The 22,935-nt window shown below is 54.3% G+C and overlaps 1 protein-coding gene across 1 annotated transcript in view; it reads left to right on the forward strand.

Moving 5' to 3' along the window:
• Positions 1 to 16,997, forward strand: part of ELOVL7 (ELOVL fatty acid elongase 7) — a 50,509-nt gene extending 33,512 nt beyond the window's left edge. Inside the window, exons 2-8 of the mRNA XM_061563710.1 lie at positions 471 to 744; positions 1,354 to 1,544; positions 2,157 to 2,237; positions 6,773 to 6,829; positions 7,105 to 7,210; positions 8,505 to 8,641; positions 10,592 to 16,997. Of these exons, the coding sequence (XP_061419694.1) occupies positions 684 to 744; positions 1,354 to 1,544; positions 2,157 to 2,237; positions 6,773 to 6,829; positions 7,105 to 7,210; positions 8,505 to 8,641; positions 10,592 to 10,888 (930 nt within the window). The 5' untranslated portion in view covers positions 471 to 683 and the 3' untranslated portion in view covers positions 10,889 to 16,997. The remainder of the gene's footprint in view (positions 1 to 470; positions 745 to 1,353; positions 1,545 to 2,156; positions 2,238 to 6,772; positions 6,830 to 7,104; positions 7,211 to 8,504; positions 8,642 to 10,591) is intronic.
• Positions 16,998 to 22,935: the final 5,938 nt, after the last annotated feature.

Raw genomic sequence — 22,935 nt, forward strand, 5'->3', positions numbered from 1 at the left:
CGAGGCCGTGTGGAATCGCCACGCTGCGGGGCTGGGACGGCGGCGGTTTTGAGCGGGGCCTTCATCCAGCAGTGGATAGGCCACGGCTTCTGTTGCCGCGGCTGCTGATCGTGACGACTTGTGTGTCCGTGTGTCTGTGTCCGTGTGTCTGCGCCTGTGGGGAGCGGTGGTGCAGCAGGTTAGCGCGCTGCGCTACGAACCCGGTGACCCGGGTTCAATTCCCGCTCATGGCTAACACCGGCGATGATTATCTGAACCGGTCCTGGGCCTCCCTTAGGTGAACTCGGCCTCAAATGAGTACTTGGTACCGTGTGTAAACATCGCAGCCTGGGGACATAAAGGCGGCCGGGCGTGGTCCTGGCCACCCACCCATTCGCGTGCCGTGCTGACCTTCATATGTACTCGCTAGCACTTGCCCCAACAGTCTAAAGCTATATGGGGGATCTTTGTCTTTTTTTGTGTGCCTACAGAGACCACGCCGTGTCAATCCAGTCCATCCCAAGCCCGTCGGGATTCTTCTCGTCCCAACGTGATCGGACCGGAGTCGGCTTGAAGCTGCCCCAGCACTGACCAAGTCGCGTCCAGTCCAGTCCTGCTGAATCCAGTCCAGCCAACTCCAACACCAGTCCAGCAGAGTCCAGTCCAGTCCAGCAGAGTCCAGTCCAGTCCAGCCAGGTCCAGCCATGCTCACGGCACTCACCGCCGACGCCACGAGGGCATACCAGAACTGGATCAAGGATGCAGGTAAACGCCGGAGGAGCCGGATCGATAGGCGTCGATGATGGATGTGACATGTTTTTTTTAGGGCCGAGTCGACCTAGTGGAGGACCAGGACAGACTCTCGTACATGCGTCACCGGTGTACGTGCGTCCACCATTTTACCGTGTGTCCATCTCCATTTTCGCCGTGTGTATGCGTCAGTGACGATAGTTTGAACTTTTCCTGGACCTCCCCTATTTCGAATCGCCCTCCAATGACTACTTGGTGCGGTGTGTAAACATCGCCACTCGGGAGACAAAAGCGGCTGGGCGTGGTGCTGGCCACCCACCTCTTTTTTGTGCCACAGTGTCGACCTCCATAGATGCTGCTACTCTCTAACAGCACTTGCCCCAACAGGTCTGTTAAGGCAATCGGGGGGGGTGGGGATCTTTGTCCAAGTCTCCAAGCACCCCCACGAATCCCATTGCTACCTCCACGTCTCTCCATGCGTCCCGTGTCCATCCACACGAATCCCACGTGTCCCACCCAACACCTCCATAAAATATCATCGCAATACTAAACGCGCGTGCGTGCGCATGATCCCCGTGTCTCTCCGTAACTCTTGCACGTGTCCCCCCCCCCCCCCCCCACCAGACCCCCGCGTGGCCGACTGGCCGCTCATGTCGTCGCCGCTGCTGCAGACGGTGATCCTGGCGGCCTACGTTTACTTCGTCAAGCGCCTGGGCCCGCGCCTCATGGAGAACCGCAAGCCCTTCGAGCTCAAGGGCGCCCTCGTCGCCTACAACGCCGCCATGGTCGTCTTCTCCATCTACCTGTGCTACGAGGTGAGTGGCGGGCGGGGGGGGCGGTGGTAGTGTAGCAGCAGACGCAGCTGCGCTACGAATCCGGCGGGCCGAGTTCGATCCCCGCTCACTCGCGGCCAACACCCGGTCCTGGGCCTCCCCTAGGTCGACTCGGCCTCAAATTAGTACCTGGTGCGGTGTGTAAACATCGCCACTGGGGGAGACGAATCGGCCGTGCGTGGTGCTGGCCACCCACGTCCTCGTGTGCCATGATGGCCTTCAAAGGTGGCTTGCTAACAGCACTTGCCCCAACAGTCTATTCAGGCTATACGTAAGATAACTAATTAATTAAATGATTGCACGTGTATGTACGTCGATGTTACATGGCAGGAGGACGTCGGCCCACGTGGCCACAGAACCACGTGACAACTAAACAATTATTTTAAACTAAACATTTTTACTTATTTTACCAGATAAGGTCCAATACTGAGCGTTTTTAATGACCAGGCCGGGAGAGGTGCTTGGGCCCGAGGGGAAAAGCCCTCGGGGAGAGGCCCGTGGGCCTGCCATGGGGTGGATCATCCATAATAAGGCCACTTAGAATTGTACGCAAACACAAACTCATGAGATTTGTCGGTCTTTGCATCCCTCCAGTTCCTGATGTCGGGTTGGGCTACTGGCTACACGTACCGGTGTGACCTCGTCGACTTCTCAAACTCTCCACAGGCCGTCAGGGTGAGTGACACACGCGCACATGATGTATCCAACACAGACCTTCAGGGAAAGTGTGCTTACCGAGCAACCTGTGAAGACCGGTAATGCCTACCAGGGGGTGGTGTGACACGACCTACCCCCGGTCGCCTTTGTCTCCCCTGTGTACTGATGTTTTTTACACGGACCGCACCGGGTGATCGTTCAAGGCCGAGTCGACCTAGGGGAGACCCGGGAACCGGTACAAAAATGAACCCGCGCTGCGCTTGGACTCGCCGAAACCGCGTTGGGGGTGGCGCTCGTGTGGGAATGGACGTATGGGGGGGGGGAGGGGGGGGAAGGATTGAGTGAAGGATCTAAAGCGAAGGGTGAATGAAAGGAGAGGGATGCTAATTAGCTTTAGATGGAGCGGGGGCACGAGGGGGGGTGGCGATGCGGGGGGCGGGGGACTGAGCTGCTGGGATTTGAGCCCAGGAGCCGATTAGCGAGTAATCTGCTGAGCCAGCTCACGGCAGCGTCGCCTCCACCGCCACTGCCACTCCTACCGCCACCATCATCGCCGCCACCATCACCACCATCTCCAACCACCACCATTGCCACCTTCACTTTCGCCGCCACTAAGGCCACCATCACAACCCTCACCAATGCCACCTCCACTACCGCCACCATCGCCACTACCATCAATGCTCCCACCACTACCGCCACTTGCACCATCGCTACTGCCACCATCGCTGTCACTACTACCGTCATCACGAGCATCACCACTACTGCCACCATCACAGCCACCCACTGCTGCAACCACCACCACCACTACACTACCACCGCCACCATCACTGCCACCGTTACCACCGCCATCTCTTGGCAATCGTTGCCTCGCTTGCCACGGCCCGGTGTGCAGGCCGGTGGGGTGGGTGGGTGGTTTATGTGAGATTGCTTCGCGCTGGCGTGAGACGGGGGGTGGGGGGGGGGGCAGTGGGGGGGGGGGGGTGTAAGGGGCGTCCGTTATTGCAGAATCGGCCCAAGGAATCTGGAGATACGAGCGAGAGAGATTTTTATGACATATTTAGGATGTCGCCTGTCACTGCCAATAACTAACGAAAAAATTCCCTTCTCGAATGTCTCCCGATGTCCTTGGGCCGATCCTTTTGGGACATGGCAAGTTGGGTTCGTCTTGAGGCGCTGCCATGGTTGTCGGTGCTTCCCGAGGGAAGTTGCCAGCGGTCGCAGTTTCGTGACGGGCCTCTCTTTGCGTTGTTGTTGTTGTTTACGACGCAAGTCCCGGGGAAGCGAGATGATCAATGTGTCGATGCACCGCGGCGATCGATCTTGCCGTCCTTCGTCGTAACAATCGCAGTGAAAATAATCTACAGCACCACCATCACTCCACTGCTGGATGACTATTCGTACGCCGGGGGCAAACGTATCAATGGGGATGACAACCGCCTGTTGACCCCCCCCTACCCCGCACACAAAGTGGTGTTTATTTTATCGACCCCGGGGATAGTGGTGGTGATGATTGGCCGAGGCAGCCCGCGGTAGATTTTTTTTTGTTTTGATCACAGCCATGCACTGTCTTTAGACTCGTTTGGCACGGAATTCACGTTGGGGAGGGCGGGGGGGGGGGGGGTTGTGGTGGTGGGGGGGGGGGGGGTGCGGGGTTGGGGGGGTTCATCACTAAATAATAATTTAAAAAATATATAAAACATAGAGAGGGGAGTCTGTTGCTCTCTTTCCGGTACAGCGAGAAAGAATTGATTGTTTCGGAGTTTTTTTTTAATTTGGCTCGTCGGTGGTTGTAGCCGTGGGGGGGGGGTGGGGTAGGCGAGAGGGGGTAGGGTGCAGTTGGCAGATAAATGAAGGGGTAGTGGTGGTGGTGGTGGCTTGTTGTGTAATTCTGACTGAGCCGCGGGGGGGGGAGGGGCGGTAGGGAGCGGTGGGGGGGGGGCTTTGGTTTGGCTGAGGTGTGGCGGAGTTTCTAAAGAGGATGCCGATGAGTGTGGAGCGGTGGAGACAATCCCGGGCTGTGTCCGTCGTCTCGCGTGCGAGGATCCGTCGTCGCATTCGACAACGCGGACCCCCAACGCCCCCTTTTATAGCATTGCCCAGTGGTCAAGATGTACACGTCAAAGTCTATTAGCCCCCCCCCTCCCACTCCGCTTGCCCGTGTTCGCTGACGCTCGTACAAAAGGCAAAGATCCCCTCCCGTGCCGTGTAGCCTCTCGCAGGCCAGGTGGGGCAAGTGCTGGCGGTGAGTGGCCAACATCACGGCCTTGGCTGATGTGTACACGCCGCAGCAAGTACGCCACTTGAGGCCGAGTCCGACCCCAAGGGAGACTCGGCACCGGTTCAGATACGTTGATTCTGAACGTGGAGGGGAGAAATCCACGCGACCGCGGTGAGAACATGCCAACTCCAAATATACGGGCATCGCGGGGGTCTGGATCGAACCCACAACCTCCTGCATACAAGGCGAGGGAGATAACGTCTCACCACCGCGCCGCCCCCATCAACATCGTGGCGGTATCGCTGCAATCCTCGGATCGGTTGAAACAAACTTAGCGTTCAACTACAACGCGTTCCAACAACTGTTACGTTTCGCTCCTGCCGCACGAAAGAAGTTAATCTAAAACCTAAACTCGTTTTTATTCTGCCAGGTAGAGCCCACTGAGCTTGCTAGCTCCATTTCAGAAGCGACCTGTCCACAATTGCCAGCTCGGCAAAGTCTCTTATCACGTGGACATTTATAGCAGCCAAATACTCTCAACTGGCGTTGATTATAAATGCGGAGGGGAAAACCGGAGGAATCGGACAAAAATTCACGCAACCACGGGGAGAGGAAAAACATGCAAACTCCAAATACATACAGTGGGGGGGGGGGGGGGGGGGGGGGGGGGGGGTGGCACGTGCCCCCCAATTATCCGATCGAAATTAGGGATTTCGATCGGATCATTCAGGTTTATTAGTAATAAATCGGAATTTTGCGACCCCCCACTGCCACTGTGTAGCATATTATTACGTGCCAGGGACTCTGAGATGATAGGACAATAATCCGAGTCCATAATTGGCAAAAAGTAACGGCAAAGCTGTTCTCTAATTCAATCCTTCCCCTCCCCTCCCGCCCCCCCCCCCCCATACGTCCGTTCCCGCACGAATTGTGCGCAGTTGCGTATACACAGTGCACGACTTCCCTGAAGGCATTCACCTTCAGCGAGCGCGATGCCGATCACACGTCGCGGTTCGAATTCGACACTCGATCGATGGCTGCGCCATCGCCGCACACGCGTCGAATAAAAAGCAAGGGACAAGTCCTTACTTACTAACAACTCCTTACTTACCAACAACTCTTCTATCATTTTTCATTGCTACCTGAAAATCCTGGCTCCGCCATCAATTGGGACTGAACCCACGAACCTCCTGCATACCTGGCAAAGTAGTTAAGATCTCGCCACCACGGAGAAGAAACGAAACAACGTGGCGCCCTCTGGCGGCAGCACGGCCATACTGAGCTCCCCACGGCCACGCTGGAATCGAAGTCTTTATTTGTCCTGGTTGGAATCCGATGAGCTATGAAGCTCTTCCTTTCTCACGGGTGTCCAGTAGGGGGCACGGTGGTCAGCAACGACCCGGCCCACATTGCATTGTGGGAGCCGTCGCTGCATTTTTGGCTCCTGAACCAGCGTGGTCATCCCCACCGCCGCCCCCCCCCCCCCCGCCAATGACCGGCACGGACCATGGCTCAGGAGGACTTTGTGTTTAGTTTGTTGTCCTCCCCCCGCACCTCCGATTAGCACTTTGGCTACGCACGGTGCGAGAGAAGTTCAACATGCGTGTGTAGTGACGTAGGATGAGTCACTGGAGCTCGTGTCGCTGGGCGATTAGCAGACAATAGAATCGGGGGTAACAGTCCGTTCTACGAGTTGCACCTGTGGGCAAAGCACGGAGCAATCTGGGGGATCCAGAGGGGGGCGGGGGGGGGGCGAGGGTGCAGCCTGGCCACGCCCTTCACTCTATAAGGCGGCGAGCTCCGACTCAGTCGGGGCTGCTGCTGCGGTAGGGAATGGAACTGGTCGTGCTGTAGTCGTCGTCGTGATCGTCTCCACTCTGCAGCCGTGTGGGTCTGGCAGCGTGCTGGCTGTCCTGACCCAGTTTGGAGTTATCCCCGAAGGCCGCAAATAGAGTACCTCCAACTGGTGTCTCGAATTTGGAACGCTACACGTACGTACATCCATCGGTAACGCAGGCAAAGGGCTGCACACGTGTTTTCGAATCATCTAGAGAGCGTTTTGTCCGTGTCCATATCGAGGGTTTATTGTTCAGCAGCGCGCGAGAAAAGACACCGGAGCAGTCGGTCAAGTGGGTCATGCTTGTTAAGCGAAATTAACAGAACTCCTTCCCGTTCCAATTTTACGTACGCATGGAGGCCCGTACATCGGAAGCTTTTAACAGTCGCCTTTGTCCACTCCCCCCGCACTCTCTCCCTCCTCTCCCCGCACTCTCTCCCTCCTCTCCCCACACTCTCTCCCTTCTCTCCCCACACTCTCTCTCGCTCTCCCCCACAGATGGCGTGGACCTGTTGGCTCTTCTACTTCTCAAAGTTCATTGAACTTCTCGACACGGTGAGAATAAGGAGGACCCCCCCCCCCCCGACCGCTCACTACACCGGCCAATCACGCTATTCAACCAGTCCCGAAAACTAACCGCACCTGCCAACCAGACTAATACTAAACCCAACCACACTAGCCAACCAGACCCTACCCCTAACGCTAACCATGCTAACCATTCTAACATTTTAAGGCAGAATTTCCCAAACCCCGCGACCCCTGCGACCCCTCTGACCCCGCGACCCCTCTGACCCCGGCTGCCCGATTTCCCCTGCGCGCGGTCCGAGCAGGTGTTCTTCGTCCTGCGGAAGAGGAATGCGCAGGTGACGTTCCTGCACGTGTACCACCACACCATCATGCCCTGGACCTGGTGGTTCGGGGTCAAGTTTGCTCCCGGTGAGTGTCGCCAAGAGGTAGGGGGGGGGGGGGGCGGCCCGTGGTCGAAAGGTTTAAAGCGTCGCGATGTTTTTTGCTTCGAATAAACTTGCGTCGAACGCAACGACGTCCGTGTTGCCCGCTGTCGGGCGAATCGGTTTTGTCGACCGCCGATTCTGGGGGGAGGGGGGTGGTGGGACAGGAGTGGCTCCGGGAAGCCGCTGATGGAGCGCTGATGAAACCCCCTGGGTTCGATTCCAGGTCGCCGGGTGCAGCGAGGGTATTCCGAGTTTATTTTCGTTCGGCGCGGTGGTGAGAACGCGACGGACAAAGAACTGCATCGTTCGCACGAGCGGCACCCCCCCCCCTCCCCCCCCATCCGTGTGTTGCCGAATCAGCCAGGAGCGACGGCTTACAGCTCGTTAACGGCGATGAAGCGACCTAGAAATCGGAACTAAAACAACTGCATCGCAGCGGGAAATCGAAAATATTTTTGCGCAAATAAAATTTGCGTTTTGAAAATGGCGCGTTGAGTCTGCTCGCGAAGATCCGCAGCACGGTGTTTACACGTTCAATTGCGGGAACACGGAACTGGACTGTCGGAGGACCGCTGTTGTTCGAACGTGTAAGCGGACAAGAGCACACGCAGGCGTGCGTCGATCCGGCCACACCACCCAGTCCTCGCCGCCACAAGCGCCGTACCCACCTTTACAAGCAACCCAGCATGTACCAGGGTGCACGTGGATTGGAGCGGTGGCGAAGCGGTCAGCGCTACGCTGCGCTACGAACCCGGCGACCCGAGTTCGATTCCCGCTCGTGGCCACTAACACCAGCGACAATTATCTGAACCGGTCCTGGGCCTCCCCGAGGTCAACTCGGCCTCCAAATGAGCACCTGGTGTGGTGTGTAAACATCGCCAGTAGGGAAGGCGTGGTGTTAACACCCCCCCCCATCCCCTCGTGCGCCGTGCCGGCCTTCGCAGATGCTCTCTTTCACAGCACTTGCCCCAAACGTCAGTTAAGGCTATATGGGGATCTTTGTCTGTGAGAATATGTTTTCCCATTTTTTCTTGCAACAAAACAGGTGTTAAGATGTTAAAACACCAAACTGAAACCCTTTTCAAGGAATCATGTCTGCATTAACCACAATACTTGGTCAGAATGCAAACAAAAAACATACTCTGATAATATATGCATTGTCTTTGAAACCGATTGGTCCACCTGTTTTGCTGCCAGAAAAAAGGGGAAAACCTATTCCCACATTTTGGTACTGGCAAAGGAGGTCCCATGATCTTTGTGTGCGTGAACGCGTGCAGGTGGGCTGGGCTCCTTCCACGGGATGGTGAACTCGTTTGTGCACGTCATCATGTACAGCTACTACGGACTCGCCGCCGCTGGACCCGCCTACCAGAAGTACATCTGGTGGAAAAAATACATGACCGTCATCCAGCTGGTACGTGCACGCCCGTACCTGTGCGCGTGTGTGTGCGCGGCGTTTTCTCTTCATTGGTTGCGTAAAGCTGTGTGGAAGCTACCTGGTCTGTCACTCGACACGAAGCTTCGGGATCTTCTCGGCCACGGTCATGCCCTCCCTTCTCTACGCTTGTGAAACGTGGACCCCCCTAATGGAACATCTTCGCCGGTTAGAAACATTTAGGCTGGCATGCCTACGATACATCCTGGGTTTAACCAGGCTGGATTGTGTGAGGAGCTCAAAACTCCTTGAAAGATCTGGACAAAGTCCCATCGGTGAGCTCCTCTGGCAGGCAAGGTTGCGTTGGCTGGGTCATGAAATCCGCAGGCCCAGCCACCAGATGCCTAAACAGCTTTTGTTTGGTCGTATAGAGGGGGATAAACGTGTGCGGAGAAGAGATGGAGTGATGTGGTTCCGGGAAAATGTGGAGCTGAGTGGACTTGCCGACGACTGGTACCAGCGGTGTCAAGATCGGCCTCTGGAGGAGGCTTGTGAAGGACGCTACTGGGCAGTTGGAGGCAGTCACACTTCATCAACAGCAGAGGGCAGAGACGTGACACTCGCAACAACACCGGAGCGCCGGGTGGCTAAAACACAGGAAGTTTGCACAGGTGGTGCATCGGCCGTGACCTCCTGCCGGCGGGTGTTCGACACTTCACGTGGCCTTAGTGTGCGCACAGCCTGGCGCAAGCGCCGTGGTGACGTCACCGCCACTTAGTGGCAAATGGTTGTTATTGTTGTGTGCGTTGGGGGAGCGGTAGTGGCAGTGGCTAGCACGCTGCGCTACGAACCTGGCCACCAGAGTTCGATGCCTGCTCACGGTCAACACCAGTTGCGATTATCTGAACCAGTCCTGAGCCTCCCCTCGGTCGACTCAGCCTCAAATGACCTGGTGCGGTGTGTAAACATCGCCACTGGGAAGACAAAGGCGGTCGGGTGTGGTGCTGCTCACCCACCCCCTTGTGTGCCTTGCCGGCCTTCATAGATGCTTACTACCAGCACTTGCCCTTAACAGTCTGTTCAGGCTATAAGGGGGATCTTTGTCTTTTTGTGTGTGTGGGTGCACCTTGAATACTACTAAAACTGTGTTCTTTGGTTCTTTCGGTAAAGTCACGTCGGTAGAAAAATAAAATAAAACAAAAAATAATAATTCGCGACGTTTCGATCGCAACACAAGCGGTCGTCCTCAGGCGGAAAAAATAATCCGGCAGTGGAACTGCTGAACCCGCGAGAGAGCCATTACAACAAGGTTATAGATGTGGTGATGGGCAAGCAAGCGGGGGAAGCTGGTTCAGCAGTTCCACTGCTGGATTATTTTTTCCGCCTGAGGACGACCGCTTGTGTTGCGATCGAAACGTCGTGATTTATTAATTTAAATTAGATTTTTCTATCTACGTGACTTTACCGAACGAACTAAAGAGTATGGAATCTTGCTGTCACGAAAGCTTCAAATCAAGATTACAACTATGTTTCGATTTAAAGCTTTTGTGACTGCAGGGATTCATCTTCTTGGTTCTTTCGGTAATAAAATATTTAATGTTTTATTTTTATTTTATTATTTCCATTCTACGTGACTTTACGGAAAGAACCAAGAAGATACAACTGTTATTTACCAGGCAAGGCCCACTGAGCTGTAAAGCTCTTTTCAGAAGCGACCTGGTCACAAATGATAGCTCAACGAAGTGGCTTATCGCGTGTAAACGTACAGCAGTCGAATAACTCAAAACACGTGACGTTCATTCTAAATCTGGAGGAGAAAAAGCTGGAGGACCCAGAGGGAAAAAAATCCACGCGACCACAGGGAGAGAGAGAACACGCGTACTCCAAATATACAACAGGCGACGGCAGGGTCGCGATGGGACCGACGACTTCCCGCTTGTGACCTCTGCCCGTTGACCTTTCCCCCCCCCACCCCCTCTTGGCGTACAGGTGCAGTTCGTGTTGGTGCAGGCCCATATCGCCCAGTTCTTCTTCCTCAAGGACTGCCCCTACAACTACCCCATCTTCCTCTACATAATTTTCGTCTACGGCCTCGTCTTCCTCATCCTCTTCCTCAACTTCTGGTACCAGGCCTACACCAAGGGCCTCCGCCCGCCCAAGAAGCTGGAGGCGGGCGCGGCGGGCGGCGACGGGTACCGCCGTCGCCACGACGACAACCACCACCACCACGTCGCCAACGGCAACGTCACCAACGGGCAGCTCAACGGCAAGCACAAGGCCCAGTGAGGAGGGGGGAGGAGCCCTCCGTGCGGTCGTCGTCGTTACGTGGAAAGTTCCGCGGGCGTGACCGGCTTGAGACTACGATGACGACGATGGTGATGATGGGCATGATGATGACGACGTTGACGTTAACAGTGTAGATAATGGTAAGGGGTGACAATGACGACGATGACGACGATGACAACGACGATGACGACGATGACTTTGGTGACAACGAGGATCGCGGTCACAACCGATGTGACGATGATGTCACTCGGGAGCAGGATGATGACGATGACCGTGACGATGAGGATGGCGATAAGCATGACAGCAATGATGGCGCTGAGGATGATGACGACAACGATGATATTGACAATGACCACAAAGATTGAGATGTTTTTTACGACAATGACGACGACTATGAAGACGACGTCAATGATTACGACAGACGACGACTGAGGCTGACGGCGGCAATAACGAGGACTGCGATCGTTAATGACAAGGTCGACAGCGATGACCAACATGACGACGACGATGATAATAATAATAAAAACAACGTTGATAGCGACAATTGCGTTAATGACCGGGACTGCGCACGAAGGTATTGACGACGACGACGATAGCGATGGCGACTGCAGAGGAGGTTGTGACCACGAAGTGACGACCACAGTGACGATGACGATGGCAATGAAGAAACGGTGACGACTCCTACCACGACCCAACAACACTGGTGGGGGAGCCGAACAACAACAACCCCCCCACCCCCCCCTAAATATTATTTATGACGCGCGCCCCGAAACCTCGTCACGGTGTAGAGAGAAGGGACGGGGGGGGGGGGTGCTGGGATGTGACGCGGGAGGGGCGAGCTGACGATGATAACGAGGGCGGGGGGTGCCCGTGCGCGTGTTAACCGTTTGGTGGACGGAATAAAGAGGTGATCGCCAGGATGAAGCGGCAGTGGGTGAGCCCGTGGTTATTTGCTGAACCGAGGTCGGCGCTCGCGGCTCGCCGTGCGGTCGTACCGGCGTCGACTTGGTCCGAGGTGTCAAGCCTCTCGCTCTTACCCGGCAATCGTTGAACGCCATCGCACGACGCCCGCCAATCGCTCCCTCCTCCACCACCATCACCACCGTCACCTGCGTGGCTCTCGTGGCAGGTTGGGCTCCAGCGTTGCAGGCCAAGTCGTGGTGGTGGGGATGGGGTGGGGGTGCACGGCTTATGCTTGGAAACCGGAAACAAAGCTGATTTGCCAAATCGATTTTGTTTTTGACGCGGTACGTCGCGTGCAAAACGAATGAGCGGGAGGCGGGGGGGGGGGTGCAGGTCAGAGGTCATCGTAGCGATGGGTGGGATGGCATGTTGACGTCCCGAGTTATTTAGATGTATTTTTCTCTGTCCATCGGGAGTTTAGTCGGCTCTGGGTCCGGTGATCCCAAGAACCGGGTGCGAGATTATCCCCTGCGAAAGATTCCGGGGAAAAAAAAAAAATATAGCGGCGGCCGTGCCGCCGTGGCCTCTACCCATCCCTCGCGCATCGTCCGCCAAGAAACGTCTCTCCGTCCCTTCGTCTCTGTCCCTCCGTCGCTCTGTGTCTCTGTCCCTCCGTCGATCCATCCCCTCCGTCTGTCCGTCCGTCCGTTCGTCCATCCGTCCATCCGTCCGGCCAACAACGTCCGAGGTGAGCTCTCGCCCTGCGATACAATCGTCTTTTGCGGGCCCGGTGGATGCTTGGCAAACTTTCTGAGTGTCAGTTTGATACCCGCATTCTCCAGATCGAGGGGCACCAACCCCTCCGCTCCCCCCCCCACCCCACCCCTGTGAAGTTTAAAGTAAAATTTTGGGGGGGGGGAGTGCGTGACCAGATTTGTTGAACTTTATAGACGCATCGGGCGCAAGTTTTGTACGTGGGTTCGGTCACGCTCTCCGGAGCGTCTTATGATGCGGGAGAATACGGTGAATGATAGTCGTGCTGATATGAATTATAATAATGATAATTATAGACATATATGAGCTGGCGGATGGTTTAATGGATGCAAAACTAACACGGTAGATATTTTTCTCCCCCCCCCTTACAAAAATGGTGCTCTTTGTCTGTGCGTCGGTGTCGTCCACTGTGTCGCAGTATTAGAGGGCGACATTGCTCGCCCGCCCGCCCATCATCGCCCCGCTGGCCGTCGTACGAACCCCACGCTCCGCTCCGCGTGCTGGGGCTGCGTCGTGAACTGAGCCGCTCGCTCACTCACTCGCTCGCCCTCTTGCTCCCTCGCTCACTCGCTCGCTCGCCCTCTCGCTCGCTCGTTCGCCCTCTCGCTCGCTCGTTCAGACGGCGCTGCCGACTCGGCCGCGCCGGTTCTTGATGTAGATTTTCTCGACGCAATTATTTTTTTCTTTCTTTCATCGAAGCAGCAACGCGAGCCGCTAGTGCCTCAACGTCGGACGTCGCGCCGAACACGGCACGACCGCGGGGACGTACAGCAGGGAGCTGCACTCGCTACAAAGAAGCGCAAATCGATCCGTTCCCGTGCGTGCGCCCGCCAGCAAATACCAAACTTCGGTGGCGGCGAAAGTTTTGCGAAGTTATTTCGCGGTCAATGAATGAATAAGGGGGGGGGAGGAGGAGGGGGGGGAGGAGGGTGGGGAGGAGGGGGGGGAGGAGGAGGAGGAGGAGGAGGGGGGGGACCCCCTTGTCAGCGAATGAATGAACGAATGAGGACCTTTGCTTCTTTCTCGACGGTCGCTGCGTTGTTTGACGTCGCTTTGCCGTACGAGTGGTGGGGGCGCGCGGGCGCGATGCCACCCCCCGCGCAGGCGAGTAGTGGAGTCTCTCTCGACGGAACTCCGCTCCCTTTGCGCACTCGTCACGCGCCTCTCTCCGTTCCGGCGAGTCCCGCCTAACCCGAGCCGGTTATAGAAGTTACACATTCCCATGACGGTGGCGTTTTGGTTTGGGGTTCCGGCTTAATTTCACGTACACCCCTCCCTCGCCCGACGCACCGCATCCAGTTGATACCTCCTCTCTCTGTCTCTCTCTCGCTGTGCCCGTGCCTCCTGCCGCTTGCGCGCCGTCGACCTGCGTGGTGGGGATATTCGGTGGGAAGTGAAGCGCGGGCGGGTGACGTTCCATCTCCTCGGGCCGGGATCGTGCCGCCGTTCGTTGCCACGGAGACCGTTTCTGCTTTGTAGTTGTTGTTGTTGTGCTGCTGCTGCTTCTTCATTCTCTCACCTTGTACAAAATAAAAAACACGAGAAGGAGAGATGTGGAAGGAGAGACCTGGTGAATGAGGAGTGATTAAGTAACCACTTGAATTTATAACGCACTCTGGAGGACGCAAGGTGAATGTGCGAGTGTTTTGTGTGTTGCGGTTCGCGCGCTGGGCTACGAAACCCGACCACCCGGGTTCGATTCCCGCTCGCGGCCAACGCCACCTAGTGACGATTATCTGACCCGGTCCTGGGCCTCCCCTAGGTCGACGTGGCCTCAAATGAGTACCTGGCGTGGTGTGTAAACATCGGCACCGGAGAGACGAAAAGTGGCCGGGCGTGGTTCCGGCCACACGACGAACCTCGTTCGCCGGTCTGACATTGTTGGCCTGACGTGCGTGACTGGACTGGACCTGTGTGTTGGGGAGATGTCCGCGCGCACGTGCTCACATCCTGCTGAACTCGGGTTCCACTCGTGGCCACGTCCAAAAAAAAACCTGGATCGGACCTCCGCGGCGAGGTTGGCTCGGCGCGAAATCGGCATCGACCACGCAGCACCGTGGCGCAGCGCGGCGACACCGTGGAACGTATACGCGCCGGGAAGCCGAAGGTGTCCCGTGTGTCCGTGGTACTGGCCACACACCGCCTCTCCCGCATGTATCGTGGCCACCTTAATTGGTGCTCGCGAACGAAACCTACAACCTCGCCAGCGTAATTGTGTCCGTCAGGAGTGTGCGCATTGAGTACCACTTTGTTGAAAGCCAACCGTCGTTGTGCTGTGGATGGACATCTTCCCGAGTCACAGGTTCAAATCCCCGCCTGGGCTTTGACACCGACACCATCATCATCATCATTTCGTCGGGAGTTCGTAAATGATGTACTACTTTGTGAGACTTCGACAGTAAATGTCCGGCGGGGGAGAAGAGGCTGTTGTCCCGCTCCGCCGACCCCCGCCATAGGAATGTGGAATTTCCACGACTGAGGCTCTGGGGGCCGCAGCCCCCTCTAAGGCCCCTCCTCTCTGGGCGTCGTCGTCTGTGACCGTTGTGGAAGTGACCACTGGGAGTGTGGAGGGGGAAATCAAAAGAAATCGATGTCGAAAACGGCACCGATCATTGTCTCCACGCCCAATCGATTAGCCCCCCTCCCCCCGACTCTCCCCCCCCCCACCCCAGGACCTATGACGTAAGGATTTGTTGATGGTCTTGTCTCTCAAGTATGCTCGCGTCGGGAATGAGTTAAGGAAGGTGAGAAGATTACATATATATAGTTAAATTAAATCCAGATTGCCGACCGGCCTCTGTTCAATGTCGTGGCACGGGGCAGGCGAGTCGTGTGAAGTCTGATCACGACGACGGGCAACCTTTGTCAAATGCCGCCACCCCCGGCCGGGCGTTCGGAAGGTCACGCTCATGTGGGTGCGTGTGGCGGTGGGGGGGGGTAAAGTGAGGGTAACCCCCCCCCCCGCCGCCCCACCTCTTTCCAGGACGAACTGACTGGCGTGGAAGAGTAGACCAATGCAATGCCCTCCCCGAGGTCGAAACTGTCGAGATCACCTGAGCGGAGAGGCCCGTAACGCCGGCAGCCAGTGGCGCGAGCAGGCAAGTGCAGGGGCTGCACCTTTACCTTCAAAAAATAATTGAGAAGCCTCCCCCAACCCCCCCCCCCCCCCATGGGGGTTCTGTATGGCGACCCCCCCCCCCCATCTGTGCCTTCCTAAAAATGTCAAATCCCATGGCCCGAAAAATAGATTTTTGGTACCACCTGGGGGTGGTCAATGCTACCAATGATTTTCTTGAAGCTTTGTATCTCCTAGATAGCGAATTATTTATGATAGCAAGGTCGGCGTGGTTTGTTTTTTTGTTCGAGGAAAGACGACGTTGGAGGAGGAAGCGTCCCAGTGTATCGTTTGATCGACTTGTTATAGGCGGGTAAATCTGAAATGAAACATCATCATTGTCGGCATCATTGTAAGCACATTTGGTATCATAGAGCGAAATCTGTGGCCAAGGCGCGACGTATCTCTCGCGCACACACGCGCACATTCTGCAGGAGCGCAGGGCGATGTTGTAATTAGCGGTGGGGTAATTTTTTGTATCAAATGATAGCAAAATCTGGCCCGGGACACCTAGCACGCAATGGGCCCCACTACTGGTTTCTTTTTTCAAATGTCACGGAAGGGGGTGTGGTGGAGGGAGAGGTGTTGGTCATTGGCGTTTACTGTGAGTTGAGCAGACGGCGCATAGCCGCAGCAGCAGCAGCAGCAAACGCAGTTTTACGAGTTAATACGTCTGCAGTATTAACCGGTGCGGCTTGCTGGATGCGAACCGCCAACCTCTCTGCAACAGCAAGCGGGGCGAATGCTTCGACCGTTTCGCACGACCGCTGTGGCCGCTCCCGCTTAACGGGACGGTATGAAAAGGAATATATTGAGTTGCGTGCGCGCGTGTGTGCGTGTGTACATATGGAACGCAATCTTCCGAATGAACGCTCGGCTTTCTTCTGCCCATGGTGGATTCTGGTAGCGATTCCCCCCGAGTGGTACCGACTAACCTCCCCCCCCGCCTACCCACCTTGCTTCTGCTTGGCCCATGCTGTTGCTGTTCATTTGTCGTGTCTGCATCGGCACGCGTTGACTGACTGGCACGCGTTGATTGGCACGGATTGACTGGCGCGTTGACCGGCACGCGTAGAATGACTGGCACGTGTTGACCGACCGGCACGCGTCGACTGTCACGTGTCAACTGTCACGTGTCGAAATCAACGCGTCATCAACGCGTTGACCTCAACGCACCGTCAGGTTACACGATAACTTGATCTAACATTCTTACTTTTATAATATAAAAAAACGAGGAAGATATTGTTTCACTCATTATTTCCGTCGTCCGTCTGGTAAAGAATAATAGTAATACAATTAAAAAAATGGATGCATAAATATTTTGTGGATGGAATTCTTTTTTTTTGGTTTGTGTGTGAAAAAGACGACCCATTGCCACCACCACCACCACCGTAAACAAAAAAATGTCATGAGAATCGGCAGCAACAGAAAACAAAAACAACAACCGCAGCAAGATATAACCATCATCTACTCGCCAAGTATCATCATGGTTGTTATTGACATGCAAAGACAAAACCGTGTGCTGTTCCCGTGGTGGGATGTGGCAAGCACGATCGACTTTTGATCCAGGGTCACAGGTTCGATTCCACGTCCCGGCGAGGCAGTTGAAGCAATGGAGAGGGGGGGGGGGCAGTGCCGGATTATCATCGTAGAAACACATTCCTGGAGCTGGTAGGAACGTTGGGTTGCTCGGTCAATGGCCAGGGTCAACGGCGGCGTGGTGTATTCCGCAAATATGCCCGACTGTGAGGGCGGGCACAAGCCGGCGTGAGTAGGTTAAACGTTGAGTTTTATAAGGGCACCACTGGGTGACCAGCCCCTCCCCACCCAGCCCCACCCAGCCCCTCCCTGCACGACGGACACAATCCCCTGTGGGCCGGTGTAACCAGGAGGTTCCTACCAGTAAAAGTAGCTACATATGTGTAGTAGCTACTACACTTTCAAGCTATCAATTCCGGTTCAGTGATTCCACACTTGCTCTATTACCATAGTACTATACTGCCTTCAACTTTTACGAACGACTATTTAAGGTTAGCGATTTCTCGTATTATCTGGCTGTATAGCAAATGAAACAATACAATTATTATGCAATTAAAAAAATGTGTTTTAATATTTGTTTTTTTACTTATAAGGCCCCTTTGTAACATGGGAGGGGTTGGGTTGGGTTGGGTGGGGAGGGGCTGGGTGGGGAGGGTGGGGCTGGGTGGGGGGTGGGAGGGGGCTGGGTGGGGGGTGGGAGGGGTTGGGTGGGGTGTGGGAGGGGAGGGGCTGGGTGGGGAGGGGCTGGTCACCCCGTGGTGCTCTTATAAAACTCAACGTTTAACCTACTCACGCCGGCTTGTGCCCGCGCTCAGTCGGGCATATTTGTGGAATACACCACGCCGCCGTTGACCCTGGCCATTGACCGAGCAACCCAACGTTCCTACCAGCTCCCTCCGCAGGAATGTGCTAGAATGAGCCAAGCATGTCGGTGTGTAACGCGCGTGACGTCACTCCCCATGAACAAGGTGGAGCGGAAACAAAAAATTTGTTGACGCAAATAACCTTTTATTTCCCCTTTCTTTATGCAAAGCGAAGCTAATAAAGACATCAACGCAGCAACTAATATCACGAGCAAAATACAGTAAAGGCTGTGTGTGTGTGTCCCGCGCGTGACGTCACTCGACATGCCTCCCCTCCCTCATTATTATTCACGTGTGCCTGCCGGCTATGACACGTTTTTTTCGCTAATTCGCTTTCGATTTCACGTATCTTTATACAAAGTTTAGGCAATAAATAATTATTCTACGCCGCTTCGCAGTGCATTTGCTGCCTTGTGTCTTCGCCACCTCAAACAAAAAGGAACGTCTACCTTTACACTTCCTACTTAGGCTACATTAAACATTTCCCTGTGACTTTGGGGCCGTCCATAAATGACGTCACGCGATTTTGGACGATTTTGGACCCCCCCCCCTCGTCACACGGCGTCACAAAAAGTCAGACCCCCCCTCAAATATGACGTCACAAAGCTCTGCCCCCTCCCCCTCCAAATAAAACATGCTTCAAATCGCGTTAAACTATTGTCATTGTAGTGCGTATTTAATGTGCCGCTGCACTCTGATGTTGTAGGAGAAAACATTTATTAACAAGTCTATTTAATTAAGTAGAACGTGTTGTCTATCTATATATATATAAAATCGTTCATGTCTGTCTGTCTGTGTGTGTGTGTGTGGACTTTGGCCCATACGCACTTTCATTGGACGGCGGTTGCCCCTGGCAACGGCTAGCCACGCCTTCGCCGCTTTCATTGGACCTGGCAACGGCTAGCCACGCCTTCGCCAAGGGCTGCAGTTTCATTGGACGGCGGTTGCCCCTGCCAACGGCTAGCCACGCCTTCGCCACTTTCATAAGCTCCGTATTTAATTAAATAATAGCCATTACACAGTATTGTTGGAGCGCTAGGGGGGGGGGAAGGAACGCCACCCGTACCCTGCCTCTTCCAAGCCGACAATTTTAGGCGAGGCCGCAGGCTTTGCACGCTACTAGGCCTCGACACCCACCACGCCACTCTGAGGTAAATTCATCAAAGTTTTTCCTACTCTTCACTACACCCCTACCACAATGTGTGCTATTAATATTACTTTTAAACCCAACGCGCCAACAATCGATTACTTTAATGTTCACTGTACAAATACTCATTAAGCTGGGTGAGCGTACTGCCAGTCTATCATGTACACTGTAGCCTGCTTATTAAGCTCGGTGAGCGTACTGCCACTCTATCATGTACACTCTAGCCTGCTTATGAAGCTGAGTGCGTGTACTGGCAGTCTATAATGTGGACTCTTGCCTGGTTATTATAATCGATTCTTTATATGTTCTTTGTACAAACAGTCATTAAGCTGCTTGAGCGACCCCAGTTCGATTCCAACTCACGCCCACCACCGCTGACGATTATTTGAAACGGACCTGGCCCTCCCCTAGGTCCACTCAGCCTCAAAAGCGTAACTGCTGTCGTGTGTGAACATCGTCACTGGGGAGACAAAGGCGGCGGGGCATCGTGGATTCAAGTCCCGGGCGAAGCCGGGTCATGTGTATGTGTGTTTGTGTTTATGTGTATGTCTGTGTGTCTCTATGTATGTGTGTATGTATGTGTATGTATGTGTTTGTGTGTATGTGTGTCTGTATGTATGTGGGTTTTTTTTATGTCTTTATGTGTATGTCTGCGTGTCTCTATGTATGTGTGTATGTACCTGTGTGCATGTGTTTGTGTGTATGTATGTGTGTGTCTATGTATGTGTGTGTCTATGTATGTGTGTATGTGTGTGTATGTATGTGTGTTATGTGTCTGTCTGTGTCTGCATGTATGTGTGTGTGTATTGTGTATGTGTTTGTGTGCATGTATGTGTGTGTTTGTGTGTATGTGTATGTCTGTGTGTATGTGTTTGTGTGTATGTGTGTGTATGTATGTGTGTGTATGTGTTTGTATGTGTTTGTGTGTTTACGCTCGCATTACACAAATGTGTTGCTGGTCTAAGGCGTTCCTCGCACAGCATTGCCGCTTTATTATTTCAGTCGTTTACTGCCTTACGCACCCTGAAAGTCGTGTGTGTCTGCAGCAAGCGCGTGTATGTGTACCTATGGACGCGCGCGCGTGTGTTGTGTAGGGGGAACGGTAGTGTAGTGCTTAGCGTGCTGTCTGTGTCTGTGTGTGTGTGTGTCTGTCTGTGTCTGTCTGTGTGTGTCTGCGTGTGTCTGTGTGTGTGTCTGTGTGTGTGCGTGTGTGGTGTGTGGGGAGCGGTAGTGTAGTGCTTAGCGTGCTGTCTGTGTGTCTGTGTGTGTGTGTGTCTGTCTGTGTCTGTCTGTGTGTGTCTGCGTGTGTCTGTGTGTGTGTCTGTGCGTGTGTGGTGTGTGAGGAGCGGTGGGTGTAGTGCTTAACGCTACGCTGCGCTACCAACCCGGCGAACCCAGTTCCATTCCCGCTCACGGCCACCACCGGTGACGATTATTTGAACCTCCCCTAGGTCCACTCAACCTCAAACGAGTAACTGGTGTGGCGTATTAACATCGGCACTTGGGAGACAAAGGCGGCTGGGCGTGGTAGATCCAAGTCCCGGGCGAAGCCGGGTCATGTGTATGTGTTTATGTGTATGTATGTGTGTCTGTATGCATGTGTGTATGTATGTGTGTGTATGTGTTTGTGTGTATGTCTGTGTGTGTATGTATGTCGGTTTTGCCGCCGTGGTGGATCCAAGTCCCGGGCGAAGCCGGGTCATGTGTATGTGTTTATGTGTATGTCTGTGTGTCTGTATGCATGTGTGTATGTATGTGTGTGTATGTGTTTGTGTGTATGTCTGTGTGTGTATGTATGTCGGTTTTGCCGCCGTGGTGGATCCAAGTCCCGGGCGAAGCCGGGTCATGTGTATGTGTGTATGTGTTTATGTGTATGTCTGTGTGTCTGTATGCATGTGTGTATGTATGTGTGTGCATGTGTTTGTGTGTATGTATGTGTGTGTGTATGTATGTGGGTTTTTTTGTATGTGTTTATGTGTATGTCTGCGTGCCTGTATGTATGTGTGTATGTACGTCTGTGGATGTGTTTGTGTGTATGTATGTGTGTGTCTATGTATGTGTGTGTATGTGTTTCTGTGTTTGTATGTGTGTGTATGTATGTGTGTTATGTGTCTGTCTGTGTGTCTGCATGTATGTGTGTGTGTATTGTGTATGTGTTTGTGTGTGTTTATTATTTCAGTCGTTTACTGCCGTATGCACCCTGAAAGTCGTGTGTGTCTGCAGCAATGGACGCGCGCGCGTGTGTTGTGTAGGGGGAACGGTAGTGTAGTGCTTAGCGTGCTGCCTGTGTCTGTGTGTGTGTGTCTGTGTGTGTGTGTCTGTGTGTGTGTCTGTGTGTGTGTCTGTGTGTGTGCGTGTGTGGTGTGTGGGGAGCGGTAGTGTAGTGGTTAGCGTGCTGTCTGTGTGTGTGTTTCTGTCTGTGTGTGTCTGCGTGTGTCTGTGTGTGTGTCTGTGTGTGTGTCTGTGCGTGTGTGGTGTGTGAGGAGCGGTGGGTGTAGTGCTTAACGCTACGCTGCGCTACCAACCCGGCAAACCCAGTTCGATTCCCGCTCACGGCCACCACCGGTGACGATTATTTGAACCTCCCCTAGGTCGACTCTGCCTCAAACGAGTAACTTAACTACTGTAGCGTATTAACATCGCCACTGGGGAGACAAAGGCGGCCGGCCGTGGTAGATACAAGTCCCGGGCGAAGCCGGGTAGTACAGCTAGTATTTATTTAAAGTTGCGCATTTTGATGTGACGTCACATTTCTCAACTCCCCCCCCCCCCCTCGTCACACATCGTCACAAATGTCTGACCCCCCCCCCCCCCAGGTGCGTGACGTCATTTATGGACGGCCCCTTTGCAGACATATCGAATTCCAATTGTTTTCAACCCCAGCGAGCGAAAGCGGAAGAAATACGAAGCATCAGAGCGGTTAATTAATTTCCATAGTTAAACACAGTGCCACTGTGACATAACGTCACGTGGTTTCGGGCACAGTTCATGCAGTGCAGCGCTCAAATACTCCTCGATATTTACTAACAAAACGCAAATGTACATCTTTAATATTGCAGCGTACGCCCTAGGACGGACAAACAGAGCTAGTGTAGGGCTGTTACAGAGGGGCTGTTGGTGTAGGGCTGTATGCATAGGATCTAACGGATAACAAACACAGTGTGCGGGGGCTCCGTCAGTACACGGGGTGGTGCCCGCAACGACGTCCGCACCGGGCGGCGTGGGGGGGTTGTGATCTTCTGGGGGGGTATAAAAGGGGATGAGCCAGAGAGCTCGGGGTTCAGTCTTAGAGTAAATATGGGAAGACGGAAGACCGACCAGCTAGGCCCTGGACTCCCCTGGGACGCCGCCCTTATCAGGGCCGCGCAGGACCGAGCCAGTGGCGTGGTCCCGTGAACCAGAGTTAGTACTCTGGGACTCCGGGTACCGTAGCCCGACTGACCAGTGTCGGGCCAGATAGCCTCCCCGTTAGTGGAGGACTAGGGATAGGTCAGGGGTAGCTAATAGAATATTCCCAGCTATCCGGGTGAGGGGGCCGATACACCCCTCTAGTATTGTACGACCATTGTATAAATAAATACGTGTGCCTTACAACGGTGTCCAAGCGTCCTCAACGGTACTTCACTAGTAAAAAAATAATAATAAGAAAAAAAACCACCAGTTGCTACATTTCGTTGCGTGCGACTGCCTGCCATGCGACTAAAAG

Source organism: Lethenteron reissneri, chromosome 4 (genome assembly GCF_015708825.2).
Source record: "Lethenteron reissneri isolate LAM-NWPU_2019-01 chromosome 4, ASM1570882v1, whole genome shotgun sequence".
In the NCBI taxonomy this organism is placed as follows: domain Eukaryota; kingdom Metazoa; phylum Chordata; class Hyperoartia; order Petromyzontiformes; family Petromyzontidae; genus Lethenteron; species Lethenteron reissneri.